The sequence below is a fragment of the Oncorhynchus kisutch genome, linkage group LG8 (assembly GCF_002021735.2).
Source record: "Oncorhynchus kisutch isolate 150728-3 linkage group LG8, Okis_V2, whole genome shotgun sequence".
Classification (NCBI taxonomy): Eukaryota; Metazoa; Chordata; class Actinopteri; order Salmoniformes; family Salmonidae; genus Oncorhynchus; species Oncorhynchus kisutch.
In genome coordinates, this window is record NC_034181.2 from 3,052,359 (window position 1) to 3,069,410 (window position 17,052).

General features: G+C 43.0%; 1 protein-coding gene across 5 annotated transcripts in view; it reads right to left on the reverse strand.

Annotated features, from left to right (window-relative positions):
* The window catches only part of LOC109879535 (E3 SUMO-protein ligase PIAS2-like), a 26,703-nt gene extending 9,889 nt beyond the window's left edge, over positions 1 to 16,814 (reverse strand). Inside the window, exons 1-12 of one of the 5 annotated variants that reach the window (XM_031829551.1) lie at positions 16,709 to 16,814; positions 14,069 to 14,156; positions 12,716 to 13,220; positions 9,754 to 9,841; positions 9,604 to 9,654; positions 9,148 to 9,238; positions 8,842 to 8,976; positions 8,081 to 8,186; positions 7,801 to 7,874; positions 7,475 to 7,635; positions 2,559 to 2,692; positions 2,280 to 2,460 (exon numbers count right to left, since the gene is read on the reverse strand). In XM_031829551.1, coding sequence (XP_031685411.1) covers positions 2,280 to 2,460; positions 2,559 to 2,692; positions 7,475 to 7,635; positions 7,801 to 7,874; positions 8,081 to 8,186; positions 8,842 to 8,976; positions 9,148 to 9,238; positions 9,604 to 9,654; positions 9,754 to 9,841; positions 12,716 to 13,217 — 1,523 coding nt within the window. In that variant the 5' untranslated portion in view covers positions 13,218 to 13,220; positions 14,069 to 14,156; positions 16,709 to 16,814. Of the gene's footprint in view, positions 1 to 2,279; positions 2,461 to 2,558; positions 2,693 to 7,474; positions 7,636 to 7,800; positions 7,875 to 8,080; positions 8,187 to 8,841; positions 8,977 to 9,147; positions 9,239 to 9,603; positions 9,655 to 9,753; positions 9,842 to 12,700; positions 13,221 to 14,068; positions 14,157 to 16,672 lie in introns of all 5 variants that reach the window. The other 4 variants (XM_020471703.2, XM_020471705.2, XM_020471702.2 and 1 more) reach the window with 4 other exon arrangements.
* Positions 16,815 to 17,052: the final 238 nt, after the last annotated feature.

A 17,052-nucleotide genomic window follows, 5' to 3' on the forward strand; every position in this document is an offset into this window, starting at 1 on the left:
ATAGAAATCCTGGTTGAGAAACGACTGAACGAAACAACACAGCAAGTAAGTGAAAGATGTTTTACTGGTAATGGGGACATATGTAAATGACAACAAAATAACGTTCTGGGTCAGTGTGGTGTGTGTGTGTGGTGTGTGTGTGTGGTGTGTGTGTGTGGTGTGTGTGTGTGTGGTGTGTGTGTGTGTGGTGTGTGTGTAACCTTTATTTAACCAGGCAAGTCAGTTAAGAACAAATTCTTAGTTACAATGACGTCCCGGACGACGCTGGGCCAACCTATGGGACTCCCAATCACGGCCGGATGTGATACAGCCTGGATTCAAACCACGGACTGTAGTGACGCCTCTTGCACTGAGATGCAGTGCCTTAGACTGCTAAGTCCATGTGTGTGTGTTAACTATTTAACTTCTTTGGGACTGGGGGGCACTATTGAGTAGCTTGCCCAGAGTAAACTGCCTGCTACTCAGGCCTAAAAGCTAGAATATGCATATAATTAGTAGATTTGGATAGAAAACACTGAAGTTTCTAAAACTGTTTGAATGATGTCTGTGAGTATAACAGAACTGATTTGGCAGGCAAAAACCTGAGAAAAAGATCTGAGGTTTGTAGTTTTTCAAGTCATTGCCTATTGAATACACAGTGTCTGTGGGGTCATATTGCACTTCCTAAGGCTTCCACTAGATGTCAACAGTCTTTAGAACCTTGTTTGAGGCTTCGACTGTGAAGGGGGAGAGAAAGAGAGCTGTTTCAACAAGGTGTCTGGCAGAGTGCCATGAGCTGAACACACGAGCTCCCGTGAGAGGTAGCTGCGTTCCGACAAAGAAATTCTCCAGTTGGAACATTATTGAAGATTTATGATTAAAAAAAACATCCTAAAGATTGATTCTATACATCGTTTGACATGTTTCTACAAACTGTAATAGAACTTTTTTGACATTTCTTCTGAACAAGTGATCGCTCATTATGCATTTGGATTACTGGGCTAAACGTGCGAACAAAAAGGAGGTATTTGGAAATAAATGAAGGACTTTATCGAACAAATCAAACATTTACTGTGGAACTGGGATTGCTGGGAGTGCATTCCGATGAAGATCATCAAAGGTAAGTGAATATTTAACGCTATTTCTGACTTTTCTGACACCTCTCCTTCTTTGGAAAATGGCTGGATGTTTTTCTGTGACTAGCGCTGACCTAATATAATAGCAAGGCGTGCTTTCGTCGTAAAGCCATTTTGAAATCGGACACAGCGGTTGCATTAAGAAGTTTATCTATATTTCCATGTATAACGCTTGTATCTCTTATCAATGTTTATGATGAGTATTTCTGTAATTTGATGTGGCTCTCTGCACTTTCACCGGATGTTTGTTTGAGACAATGCATTTCTGAACATAACACACCAATTTCAAATGAGGTTTTTGGACATAAAGATGAACTTTATCGAACAAAACACATTTATTGTGTAACATGAAGTCCTGTGAATGCCATATGATAAAGATCATCAAAGGTTAGTGATTAATTTAATCGCTATTTCTGTCTTTTGTGAGCCCTCTCCTTGGCTGGAAAATGGCTGTATGGTTTTCTGTGACTAGGTGCTGACCTAACATAATTGTTTGGTTTGCTTTCGCCGTAAAGCCTATTTGAAATCGGACACTGTGGCTGGATTTACAAGAAGTTTATCTTTAAAATGGTGTAAAAAATACTTGTATGTTCGAGGAATTTTAATTAGGGTATTTTTGTTGTTTTGAATTTGGCGCCCTGCAATTTCACTGGCTGTTGGCGAGGTCCGTCCCACATATCCCAGAGAGATTAACTGTACTAGAATGCTTAAAAGGCCGCTCAAATTTGAAATATCGGTATCGTTTAAAAAAATAATAATTTACAAGGAATGTACCAAAAATGTCATATCGGTGCATCGCGAGTGTATATTAAATGGATTTGCCTACTTTCTAAATGTAGCTGTTCTAAAGGTCCTGGCTTGTATGAGTGGAAGCCAGGAGATGCTAAAAGGGCTTGTTAATTGACGGTCAATTACCGGGAGACCGGCAGATATTTGCACGACAGTTTCCGGCTGACAGAATGTCATGACCACTACAGCCCGAGTAGCGACGATTTCAGTTATTATTATTATATATTTTTAAACTTTATTTAGTAAATATTTTCTTAACTCTATTTCTTGAACTGCATTGTTGGTTAAGGACTTTAAGTAAGCATTTCACTTTAAGGTCTACCAACGCCTGTTGTATTCGGTGCATGTGACAAATCAAATTCGATTTGAACTCACCCCTTGGCGTGAACCTCCTCTGTCTTGGACATGTAGAGGCATCTCTTCTTCAGTGGCGGATCAGGCTCCTCTTCCTCCTCCTCCTCCTCTGATGAGCTCTCCAGGGTCAGGTCGATCACGTCTGCCTTCTTATTGGTTGAGCTGAGCTCGCTGTGGGAGGGGACCACGGCACATAGACGCGCTGGAGGAGGAGAGATGAGTATGAAGTGATCGATCAGTCAGTAGGTATACTATAAATACAGTATAGCAGAGACGGATGATGTCTACAGGAGGACTTACGTTCTATTTTGGGGATACAGGTTGAGGACACACTGAGGGCCTCTTTCCTTGGTCTGATGGGGCACCAGGTCCCGTCCTCCTGGAACTTGATCTCATCCACATCGGAACAGTCGTTCAGAATCTCCATGAACAACCTGAGAGACAGAGGGACAGACATGTTCCAACAACCTGACAGAGACAGACATGTTCCAAAAACCTGTCAGACAGAGAGACAGACATGTTCCAACAACCTGAGAGACAGAGAGACAGACATGTTCCAACAACCTGACAGACAGAGAGACAGACATGTTCCAACAACCTGACAGAGAGCGACAGACATGTTCCAACAACCTGACAGACAGAGAGACAGACATGTTCCAACAACCTGAGAGACAGAGAGACAGACATGTTCCAACAACCTGACAGACAGAGAGACAGACATGTTCCAACAACCTGACAGACAGAGAGACAGACATGTTCCAACAACCTGACAGAGAGCGACAGACATGTTCCAACAACCTGACAGAGAGAGACAGACATGTTCCAACAACCTGACAGACAGAGAGACAGACATGTTCCAACAACCTGACAGACAGAGAGACAGACATGTTCCAACAACCTGACAGACAGAGAGACAGACATGTTCCAACAACCTGACAGACAGAGAGACAGACATGTTCCAACAACCTGACAGAGACAGACATGTTCCAACAACCTGACAGAGAGAGACATGTTCCAACAACCTGACAGAGAGAGACATGTTCCAACAACCTGACAGAGACAGACATGTTCCAACAACCTGACAGAGAGACAGACATGTTCCAACAACCTGACAGAGACAGACATGTTCCAACAACGTTCCATTCATTCTTTAAAGTTCCATAGAACGCTCCAGTATTCAGCTATGCTATTTATACCATTCAGGTCTACATTCTAATAAACTGGCTGTAAATAAAATGGTTTCTTATTTTACTAATAAATTATAACAGAGGTACCAACACCCATCGATGACGAGGCTCTCATAGGAAGCCTTCTCACAGACAAGACATATCCAGGTGTTATTATCATCGTTGTCATTATTATCATGATCATTATTGTCATCATAATGATTGTCATTATAATCTTATCATCATCAATATTACTGTCATTATCATCATCGCCGTCATTATTATCATGATCGTCATCATTATTATCATCATTAATCATTGTCATTATTATTATTATCATCATCATCATTAAGGGTTCAGCAGTGAAATTGCATTTTCTGCCATCAATTATGATTTTCCTTCTGCTGGAAAAAAAAAGAGCATCTGTGAGATGGAAAGGCCTAGGAAGTTGTAACCTTGCATTATGGTAAAAAAACAAAAACAAGGGCCACACCCTCTCATCCAATACCATGCACTATTGGCAACATGGTGGAGCATTAACAAGCGATTAACAATGCAAACTTGGAAAGGTCACGCGGCCCCTCACCCCATGGGCCTACAGTCCTGAAATTCAGTACGTAGGTCCCTCTCCTGACAAGGAACACATTTGCCTCAAGGACCCATAAAGTCCACCGTGGACTTTATTTAGTTAAAAACACTTTTAAAACGCTACTCCCTCAGGCACAAAATGACCCATCTGTACAAAACGAGATATGTGGCATCTATGGACCAACCTCTCACAAATAATGTTTTTGCAGGATAGCATCTCAAACAAAATATCCGTGTTGGAGTTGCATTTATGTGCCAGACCGCACGAAAGGTCAGTACTGACCTGTGGTCTGGCACATAAATGGCACATAAATGCAACTCCAACACGGATATTTTGTTTTTTAACAAAACTTTGGTACACATGTTCCAAACATTGTCAAGACTCAACATATGCAAGCAGATTCATATTAACCACACGGTGGCGCTATAACTCTTGATCTGTTTGACTCAAAAGTGATGAGTCGAGCTAACCTGTCAAATATATTTCAGTTTGTCCACATGGTGGCACTGTTGGACAGGAACAAAAAAATTATTCATGCAAGTTCATTGGATCATAGCGACAATATTGTTTAAGCAAGAGTCTTGGAAAATGTGGTGACCATCGGTCCAGCAGTTCTGTTGAAGAATAAATAGTAAACAACATTGAAAATGGTCCAAAAACATTATATATATATATATATATATAAAAATAACATGCAACAAAGATTTTTACTGAGTTACAGTTAATATGAGGAAATCAGTCAATTTAAATCAATTCATTAGGCCCTAATCTATGGATATCACATGACTGAGAATACAGATATGCATCAGTTGGTCACAGAGACCTTAAAAGAAAGGGCGTGGATCAGAAAACCAGTCCATATCTGGTGCGACCACCATCATGCAGCGCGACACATCTCCTTCACATCGAGTTGATCAGGCTGTTGATTGGTAGTCTGTGGAATGTTGTCCCACTCCTCTTCAACGGATGTGTGAAGTTACTAGATATTGGCGGGAACTGGACCACGCTGTCGTACACGTTGATCCATAGCATCCCAAACATGCTCAATGGGTGACATGGCTGGTGAGTATACAGGCCATGGAAGAACTGGGACATTTTCAGCTTCCATGAATTGTGTCCAGATCCTTGTGACACGGGGCTGTGCTTTATCATACTGAAACATGAGGTGATGACAGTGGATGATGGCAGGACAACGGGCCTCAGGATCTCATCACAGCATCTCTGTGCTTTCAAATTGCATTCGATAAAAAGCATTTGTGTTCGTTGTCTGTAGCTTATGCCTGCCCATACCATAACCCCACCACCACCATGTGACACTCTGTTCACAACGTTAACATCAGCAAACCGTTCACCCACATGATGCCATACACGCTATCTGCCATCTGCCAGGTACAGCTGAAACCAGGATTCATCCGTGAAGAGCACACTTATCCAGTGTGCCAGTGGCCACCGAAGGTGAACATTTGCCCACTGAAGTTGGTTACAACGCCAAACTTCAGTCAGGTCAAGATCCTGGTGAGGACAAGCACGCAGATGAGCTTCCCTGAGACCGTTTCTGACAGTTCGTGCAGAAATTCTTCAGTTGTGCAAACCCACAGTTTCATCAGCAGTCTGGGTGGCTGGTCTCAGATGATCCAGCAGGTGAAGAAGCCGTATTTGGCGTGGTTACATGTGGTTTGCGATTGTGAGGCTGGATGAACGTCCTGCCAAATGATCTAAAACGACGTTGGAGGCAGCTGATGGTAGATAAATTAACATCCAATTCTCTAGCAACAGCTCTGGTGGACATTCCTGCAGTCAGCATGCCAATTGCACGATCCCTCAACTTGAGACATCTGTGACATTGTGTTGTGATAAAACTGCCCATTTTAGAGTGATCTTTTAGTGTCCCCAGCACAAGGTGCACCTGTGTAATGATCATGCTGTTTAATCAGTTTCTTGATATGCCACACCTGTCAGGTGGATGGATTATCTTGGTAAAGAAGAAATGCTCACTAAAAGGGATGTAAACAAATCTGTGCACAAAAATTGGAAGAAATACGCTTTTTGTGCATATGAAACATTTCTGGGATCTTTTATTTCCACTCATAACACCAACACTTTACATTAGGGATGCACGATATATCAGTAAACATATCGGAATCGGACGATATTAGCTAAACATGCCAACGTCGGCGAGTGATATTCTAATCAATGTGTAATAAGTACGTAAAAAATGTATGAGCGTGTTAAATTATTTTGTGACTTGCAGTCATATTCAGGTCCCGATTGGTCAACAAGCTTAATTGACACGTCAAATCGTGTTAAATAGTATATTTTTTGACATGCTAAGACTCAAACAACGTTCCATAGAAATGCTGGTTGAGAATGAAACGACGGAACAAATGAACAACGAAACAGCACAGCAAGTAAGTGAATGAAAATCGGATTTGATTATGTTTTACTGGTAAATGGGGAAATAGGTAAATGTCAACCTTTATTTCACTAGGCAAGACAGTTAAGAACAAATTCCTATTTACAGTAACGGCCTACCCCGGCCAAACCCGGACGACGCTGTGGGCCTCCCAATCACGGCCGGATGTGATACAGCCTGGAATCGAACCAGGGACTGTAGCGACGCCTCTTGAGATGCAGTGCCTTAGACCTCTGTGTCCATGTGTGTGTGTTAACTATTTAACTGAACTAGAAAGCGTAAAAGGCTGCTAAAATGTTTAATATCGGATATCGATATCGGTGCATCGCTACTTTACATGTTGTGTTTCTATTTTTGTTCAGTGTTTTATAGAACGGTACCAACCCGTCGATGATGAGGCTCTCGTAGGGGGCCTTCCTGTCACATACAGGACAGACCCAGGTATTATTATAGAGAGGGGTACCAACCCGTCGATGATGAGGCTCTCGTAGGGGGCCTTCCTGTCACATACAGGACAGACCCAGGTATTATTATAGAGAGGGGTACCAACCCGTCGATGATGAGGCTCTCGTAGGGGGCCTTCCTGTCACATACAGGACAGACCCAGGTATTATTATAGAGAGGGGTACCAACCCGTCGATGATGAGGCTCTCGTAGGGGGCCTTCTTATCACAGACAGGACAGACCCAGGTATTATTATAGAGAGGGGTACCAACCCGTCGATGATGAGGCTCTCGTAGGGGGCCTTCTTGTCACAGACAGGACAGACCCAGGTATTATTATAGAGAGGGGTACCAACCCGTCGATGATGAGGCTCTCGTAGGGGGCCTTCTTGTCACAGACAGGACAGACCCAGGTATTATTATAGAGAGGGGTACCAACCCGTCGATGATGAGGCTCTCGTAGGGGGCCTTCTTATCACAGACAGGACAGACCCAGGTATTATTATAGAGAGGGGTACCAACCCGTCGATGATGAGGCTCTCGTAGGGGGCCTTCTTATCACAGACAGGACAGACCCAGGTATTATTATAGAGAGGGGTACCAACCCGTCGATGATGAGGCTCTCGTAGGGGGCCTTCTTGTCACAGACAGGACAGACCCAGGTGGGTTTCTTCTCATTCATCTGCAGGTAGAGGGCTGCGTCAAAACACTGCAGGTGGGAACAGGTGACAGCTCGACACGGCACAGTCAGACGCATTTTACCAAGCTACAGAGAGAGAGAGAGAGAGAGAAAGAGATGAAAAAGAGAGATGAATTGGCCAATTTCACCACACTTTACATATTTGTAACACATATCTTTGTCTGTCTGTAAAAGTTGTACCAGACTGATTTGTATAAAACTTCGTTTTTTTCCCCAGCATGTTATACTCACGGGGCACATGAGGGACACCCTCAGGCTGGTTGTGGCAATCTCACTATCAGGGTCTGCTGTCAGCTTCTCTTTTACTGCAAGAGGACCGGGAAGATTTCAAGGACATTACAGATTTAACACAAACATGGGATTCAGTGGGAATCAATTGCAATGAGCCTGTTCTCTAATTTATGTTCATGTGTGAGTGAGTGAGATAGTGTGAGTATATAAGAGTGTGACCACACAAGTGTGTGTGTGTGTGCGCGCGTGCGTGCGTGTGTGTGTGTGTGTGTGTGCTTACTCAGCGCTCTGGAGTGGTCTGGGTTTCTGATGCCCTTCATCCTGAGCCTCTGCAGCAGTAGAGGCGAGGTGACCTGTCTCACCAGGTACACCGACATGGAGTACGTCTGGAACAACAGGCAGAGACTTAGAATGATCTGTCCGCTTCAAACGACACACGGAGAACTTCAGGAACGACACGCGGAGAACATCAGGAACGACACGCGGAGAACGTCAGGAACGACACGCAGAGAACGTCAGGAACGGCACATGTAGAACGTCAGGAAAGGCACATGGAGAACGTCAGGAGAACATCAGGAACGACAAGCGGAGAACGTCAGGAACGACAAGCGGAGAACGTCAGGAACGACAAGCGGAGAACGTCAGGAACGACACGCGGAGAACGTCAGGAACGACACGCGGAGAACGTCAGGAACGACACGCGGAGAACGTCAGGAAACGACACGCGGAGAACGTCAGGAAACGACACGCGGAGAACGTCAGGAAACGACACACGGAGAACGTCAGGAACGACACGCGGAGAACGTCAGGAACGGCATGCGGAGAATGTCAGGAAACGACACACGGAGAACGTCAGGAAACGACACGCGGAGAACGTCAGGAAATGACACGCGGAGAACGTCAGGAAACGACACATCAGCTTGAAAGGCCTAATGAAGTCTATGATGCAAAAAGGATCTTTACAATTGCCACTACTATAAATTAAGTTCACAATACAATAGTGAAAAATACATTGATCCTCAATGTTAGTGCTTACAATACCTTTCCAATTTCGGCTGCCCACGTTACAGAGATCTGATTGGGTACGGCAGAGGACAATCTGACCAATGAGGTGATATTTAGAGGTCTTCCCGGTCTCTTCTGTTCCACTCCATTTTTAGGGGGCGGGGCATAACCCTGAAAAACAACAAACATATGTGTGTTACCAACTTTACCATCATGTTATATTAGAAATAGTCTCACTATGAGCTGATCTAGGATCTGTTCTGCCTTTTAGATCATAATGAATAAAGGTAACGTAAACAGCTGGGACCTGATCCTAGACCAGCTGAAAAAACACTAACGTACCGGCAAAGGGAAGAGCTTCCCATTCACTTTAATACAGAGACTGTTGGGGTAGTTGTCTTCTTGGGGACAACTTGTTTCTGACAGACAAAACCTACAGGGGGAAAAAAAATCAGAAAAACTACATTTGAGAAGCAATAAACAAGATGTTTTGAAGGTAAATCTCCTCTGGGGCTCCTCCAGGGGGCGGCAGGGTAGCCTAGTGGTTAGAGAGTTGGACTAGTAACCAGCAGGTAGCCTAGTGGTTAGAGAGTTGGACTAGTAACCGGAAGGTTGCAAGTTCAAACCCCCGAGCTGACAAAGTACAAAACTGTCGTTCTGCCCCTGAACAGGCAGTTAACCCACTGTTCCTAGGGCCGTCATTGAAAAGAAGAATTTGTACTGAACTGACTTGCCTAGTTAAATAAAGTAAAATAAAATAGATGCCTGGAATTATAACCACATTCTATCCATCCTCACCTCAGTTGTATCTGAACCATGTAGTCCCTTCTGCCACCTGGTAGGAAGTCCCTTTTAAGAACAAGAACACATGCAATTAGAAACAGAACTATTGTGGAACGTGTCAGGAGCAGAAGGGAAAAGGTGCTGTGAGAGCAGAGCAGCCCATACCTTGAAATGCACACCTCTCTGACTTGTTGAGGCGTCAAGGCGAAGATGAAGTATTTCTCTTGGTGGTATCTCTGAACAGTGCTGGTTCCTAGTAGAATAAGGACGTCAGATTAGGACATGATGGAAAAACAAACTAAAAAAAACATTCAGACACTTCAATGCAGTCTGTGGTCAGTAATGGCAACATTACCTACCAGAGAGATAGGTCGTAATGTCAACATTGCCAGAGAGATAGGTCATAATGTCAACATTGCCAGAGATAGGCCATAATGTCAACATTGCCAGAGAGATAGGTCGTAATGTCAACATTACCTACCAGAGAGATAGGTCATAATGTCAACATTGCCAGAGAGATAGGTCGTAATGTCAACATTGCCAGAGAGATAGGTCGTAATGTCAACATTGCCAGAGAGATAGGTCGTAATGTCAACATTGCCAGAGAGATAGGTCGTAATGTCAACATTACCTACCAGAGAGATAGGTCATAATGTCAACATTGCCCGAGAGATAGGTCGTAATGTCAACATTGCCAGAGAGATAGGTCGTAATGTCAACATTGCCAGAGAGATAGGTTGTAATGTCAACATTACCTACCAGAGAGATAGGTCGTAATGTCAACATTGCCCGAGAGATAGGTCGTAATGTCAACATTGCCAGAGAGATAGGTCTTAATGTCAACATTGCCAGAGAGATAGGTCTTAATGTCAACATTACCTACCAGAGAGATAGGTCATAATGTCAACATTGCCCGAGAGATAGGTCGTAATGTCAACATTGCCAGAGAGATAGGTCATAATGTCAACATTGCCAGAGAGATAGGTCATAATGTCAACATTGCCAGAGAGATAGGTCGTAATGTCAACATTGCCAGAGAGATAGGTCGTAATGTCAACATTGCCAGAGAGATAGGTCGTAATGTCAACATTGCCAGAGAGATAGGTCGTAATGTCAACATTGCCAGAGAGATAGGTCATAATGTCAACATTGCCAGAGATAGGTCATAATGTCAACATTGCCAGAGAGATAGGTCATAATGTCAACATTGCCAGAGAGATAGGTCATAATGTCAACATTGCCAGAGATAGGCCATAATGTCAACATTACCTACCAGAGAGAAAGGCCGTAATGTCAACATTACCTACCAGAAAGAAAGGCCGTAATGTCAACATTACCTACCAGAGAGAAAGGCCGCACTGTCAACATTACCAGAGAGATAGGCAGTAATGTCAACATTGCCTACCAGAGAGATAGGCCATAATGTCAACATTGCCAGAACGATATGAGGTACTGTCAACATTACCTACCAGAGAGATGGGCCGTAATGTCAACATTACCTACCAGAGAGATAGGTCGTAATGTCAACATTGCCAGAGAGATAGGTCGTAATGTCAACATTACCTGCCAGAGAGATAGGTCGTAATGTCAACATTACCTGCCAGAGAGATAGGTCGTAATGTCAACATTACCTGCCAGAGAGATAGGTCGTAATGTCAACATTACCTACCAGAGAGATAGGTCATAATGTCAACATTGCCAGAGAGATAGGTCGTAATGTCAACATTGCCAGAGAGATAGGTCATAATGTCAACATTGCCAGAGAGATAGGTCGTAATGTCAACATTGCCAGAGAGATAGGTCGTAATGTCAACATTGCCAGAGAGATAGGTCATAATGTCAACATTGCCAGAGAGATAGGTCGTAATGTCAACATTGCCAGAGAGATAGGTCGTAATGTCAACATTGCCAGAGAGATAGGTCATAATGTCAACATTGCCAGAGAGATAGGTCATAATGTCAACATTGCCAGAGAGATAGGTCATAATGTCAACATTGCCAGAGAGATAGGTCATAATGTCAACATTACCTACCAGAGAGAAAGGCCGTAATGTCAACATTACCTACCAGAAAGAAAGGCCGTAATGTCAACATTACCTACCAGAGAGAAAGGCCGCACTGTCAACATTACCAGAGAGATAGGCAGTAATGTCAACATTGCCTACCAGAGAGATAGGCCATAATGTCAACATTGCCAGAACGATATGAGGTACTGTCAACATTACCTACCAGAGAGATGGGCCGTAATGTCAACATTACCTACCAGAGAGATAGGCAGCATGTCAACATTACCAGAGAGATAGGCAGCATGTCAACATTACCAGAGAGATAGGCAGCATGTCAACATTACCAGAGAGATAGGCAGCATGTCAACATTACCAGAGAGATAGGCAGAGCTACTATATCATCAGCCATAATTTTCGATCTATGCTAATTTGAGAAATGTCTCAAATTAGTGCCTACAGGCTGGTTTATGGCTCTGAAGTGTAAAGGACAACAAGAAAAATGGACATCAGATTATGACCAGAATTAACAAACATTCAGGCATTAATCACTAGATTACGAGAGATAGGCAGAGCTTGTATTATATTGCTTACGCTTGCCCTATACACCCATCCAAACCATTCAGAACTTGTCTAAAGTTAGTGGCCTACAGGTTGTTGTTTTATTACCTATTTAATTATTTAACCTTTATTTAACTAGGCAAGTCAGTTAACAACAAATTCTTATTTACAATGACTGGTCTACCCGAGCCACACCCGGACGACACTGGGCCAATTGTGCGCCACCCTATGGGACTCCCAATCACGACCGGATGTGATACAGCCTGGATTCGAACCAGGGACTGTAGTGACGCCTCTTGTACTGAGATGCAGATGCCTTAGACCGCTGCGCCACTCGGGTTTCAGGACCACAAGAATAATTATGTGACAAGCAAGAACAATCATTCACAAACATAATCAGAGTCAATCAGGACGCTCTTGAAAAAGAGATTTTAAATCTCAATGAGCCCTTCCTGGTTAAATAAAGGGAAAATAAATCAGTAATCATTCATTTCATCAATGTAAAGCCTGCCCAGTAATATGGTAGAGGTCCAACTAGATAGATTTACCAGAGAGACACTGACCCAGGCTGGAGGGTTTAACGAGGATGTCCAACACGTCGTAGAATGGCAGAGACTTCATCTGGACGTCTGGGTGGACTGGAGGGATGAGAGGGGCGGGCTGCTGGAGGTTCATCCTCAGCTCCTTATTGGTCTCCTCGTGGAGCAGCAGCGATTCACCAGAGAGGAGCAGCGAATCGGACGCCAGGTCAAAGTCCCGGGAGACACTGGCGCCGTCAGGGGACAGGTCACTGAGGTCAGAGGTTACCACGGTAACATCACCGCCTTCCGCTGCCGTGGAGAACGCAGACTTAATTGCAGCCAAGTCGGTAAGACAAGTGTCTATCGTCCTGGGATAGCGGCGTCGATAAAGTTCTTTGATTTTGATCTGGACGGCTGGACTGCAGGAGGAGTTTTTCAGGAGGTGCAAGACCCTCAGAAGGAGCTCATGCTTGGGACCACTCTTGTTACGCCCAGCGAAGCCCAGTAACACTTGTAGCTCTGACACTCTGAAACTTGACACCATGCTCTGGAAAGACAAGGGGAGACGTCAGAACACAGACAGGCTACCATGTCATTGTTAATGTAATGCATCAATTAAGACATTGATAAAAACATGATTAGGAATGATTAGGCTAATCATTTTTGCCACTTGAGGAAAATTCAAGTTTTTATGCCATGTTTTCTTTAGTTCAGTTGATTAGCCTCATTTTGAAGTTGTAAAAAGTGTAAAAGTATGTAACTAGGATTCAGCTGTCAGAGAGAATATATAGGCTGTACATTCTGATATCCTAACAAAACAATGACTCGTGTTATCCTTACATGGCACAGCCAGGTTAGCAATATTGGCTTTAAAAGCAAAAACACCAAACATGTCAATGGCGAGGTGAAACTACCCAGAATAGCGGTATTCCAACACAATTATTATTACACATTTGATACCCCCCCCACATAACAACCCCAATAACAGGACTCCCCCTTCACATAACAACCCCCCAGAACAGGACCCCCCCCACATAACAACCCTCCAGAACAGGACCCCCCCCCCCCTTCACATAACAACCCCCCCAGAACAGGACCCCCTTCACATAACAACCCCACCAGAACAGGACACCCCCCCCCCCAGGACCCCCCTTCACATAACAACCCCCCAGAACAGGACCCCCTTCACATAACAACCCCCCAGAACAGGACCCCCTTCACATAACAACCCCCCAGAACAGGACCCCCTTCACATAACAACCCCCCAGAACAGGACCCCCCCCCCACCCCCCTCTTCACATAACAACCCCCCAGAACAGGACCCCCCCCCTCTTCACATAACAACAACCCCCCCCCCCCCCCTCAGAACAGGAAAGTAAGAAAAGCCCAACTGACCCTTCATTATACGGTCCATGCTTGATCGCTCCTACGTGTGTATTTCCTTGTTTCTTACAAATCCTTATTCTATGTGACCGTTAAGCATCTAAAATGTTGAATGAGAATAAATGCCAGAACCGTTAGATCAGATTAAACATGGGAAGAGCATAGCATTGGCAAGGATGACAAACGATGGACGAAAGAGGAGTGAGGATGAGCTTGACTTTAGAAAAGGAAAAAAAAAACACAACATTAGCTAGTTGGTTAGGGAGGCAAATGAAAACGGTGGGAGTGCAGAATCATGCTCATGGTAAGAATTTGTTAAGCTATACAATATCGCTGTACACAAATAGGTATTGTTATTGGGGGCATTCATATGACAATATAAATAGCAACAGAAAATGTATCAAAATACCCAGAATTCCTGCAAATGATGAACTATGAGCATGGTTCCATATGTGACCATAATACCGTCCCATATTCTCTTCCCGTTTTCATACTTCAGCAGCTTTTAAAACACCGCCTTTCATGAATATGAAAATGATATATTCTGAATCAGCGGGAAAGAGAGAGAAGAAGAAAATAATTCTGTGTGTATTTTTTCCCTCCAGAATATATCATTTTCAGTCATGGCACGCTTTGTTTATGGGCTGTTAAAGATTGAAAACCAGAAGAAGAAAAACAAATAAACATGTAAACAACAAAGTAGTGGTTTGTTTTCCATCCATCCGATCCAGAATAGATCATTTTCATAGTCATGGCACGCTTTGTTTAAACCGGTTAAAATGTCATCAATATTGTAATCTACACAATCGGCAAAAGTAATTGTTTATCATGAGGGTCATAAACAATAACTAGTAATGCATCCTCGAAGAAAGGTTACAATATCATCTTTCTGGTAAAAAAAAATAGCTATAAATTGCTGAGGTATAGTCACTTCTGAGGACACAAGCTCAAGTACACAGTATAAATATGATTAAAAAACACGAACATTTTAAACATTTAATATCATTTATTTCCTATTCAACTAAACTGTAGGAATAAGGCTTGAAATGACATATGCTTTCTAATTATAGTTTAATGAAATTATAAAAAGACTAACTATAAGACGTCACCTTCCTTATAACTGTAAAATACATATTTGTTGGTGTAGTTTTAGAGAACATTTGCATATTTTGAAAAGGTCTCTCTTGATCAAAATATCTGGCCCCATCAATGTGAAGGTCTCACAGAGCTCGGCTTCCTGAGCTCGTTAGGAACTCGCCTTTCCTCTCAAATTAATCGTGTCCATCTATGATGAACAGAAAGTGTTGTTTTTTTTGTTTAAAATCCATTTGTTATTTTAGATTAATGGCTATAAATTGATCTCTGAATGTGCTACAATGCTGAACCCACTCTCTCCTGCTGAGCTACAACATAAGAATTGCAGGCATGTGCTTTGTCAGTGGCTGTGACCTAGGGCTCAGCAGTTGACGGGTTGACGGACATTCGGTAGAGCGAATGAAATGGTAGGAGGGCCATCCCAGCTTCAAGTGGTGTCAGGTTAAACATCCTAGTCACATATACTACTATCGCTCAATGCAAGCCATTTCAAACAACGGTGTCCACAGATCGATTTATAAGCAAAAACTTCAGTCGGACCCAAGCAGGTCCCGTAAAACAGGGGACTTTACATCTAAGAATATGATTAATTAAAAGATATTGAAGATTGAAAGTTGGGAGGGGGGGGGTCAACAACAAAAAAGCAGTTAACTTTTCTCTATCCTCCCGATTCAGAATATATAATTGTTTTGATATCAGATGTTAAATCAATGAGAAACTTTGCAGAATGTTGGCCCAGTTTCACCTGGTTCCATCTTCTCCCACTACCCAGACTGGACTTCCGGTCGCTACCGTAATTGGTGGTGAGAAAACGTTCTATATAGACGGATGTTTCAGCTTTATAACCCCTGTAACTTGTCTGGGTTACTCCTTCTGTTTCTGGTTTAATAGCTATTGACGATAGAAAGCAGAATGTCCAATAAAATAATTTTGCCTCGGTCTCATCTCAAGTCGATGGCAGATGGCTAACTATCATGACTGATCTCTTACATTAGAGTTAGTTGTAGTACTGTTTTATAGCGGTCCGGTCTAAATAACCTTATTTAGAAAGTAATTCCTGAAAATATATATATTTTTTTATAACAGTTAAGAGCAGTCCAGCTAGCTAGCAACACTGAAAACAACAATAGTCTCTATCTACCTTGATAGATAGTCATGTTAGCATAGCCTATTTTAATGTAAATAGACTAGCTATCCACTGTAGTCAACTAACAGTATTTACAGGTAGTATTAACAGGTAACGTGCATTTTATTAGATAAAGTACATTAACGTGAAGCTAGATCACAAAACGATTTCGCATTGCTAAGCCAATGCCTACACCTGGCTAATTGTTGTTAGCTAGCTAGCGGCATGCTAATGTCGAGAGCAGCACCAGTTTGTTAACTAGGCAAAACAGACATGCACCATTCCACAGTTAGCGAAGTAATTTTTGCCTATATGAAGCGGATGTCTAATTCAATGCCTTATCCGAAAACGTAAATTTCTTAAATAAAAGGATTAGCCGTAGTATAGCTTTCTACCTAGCAGTGTTTATGTTGTTGTTTTTTTTAGCCTACCCGTAGCTCCTCAAATTCCGCCATTTTTCTTGTCAGGATCATTGACCTCCCCGTCACGTGACATGTGTGTCTGGCTGCGGAATGTGTCTTGGGGGACGTTGATTGTTGCAAGAAACGCCCACAGGAAGGCCCTTTCATGGATGTCAAGCTTAGACTAGTAGAGCAAGAAGAGCCAGTCCAGTCACTACTGCCGCGTTAAAAACATATGGGCATACGCTTCCCAGCCGAAACAGTTATTGCGTATATTATCACGACATTTTGTTTAGTTTTTGTTCGTTTTGGACTTCCGCTACTTTTTTTTCGGCTGTTCGGGCACAAAACATTATTTTTCTCGAAGCAAGCCG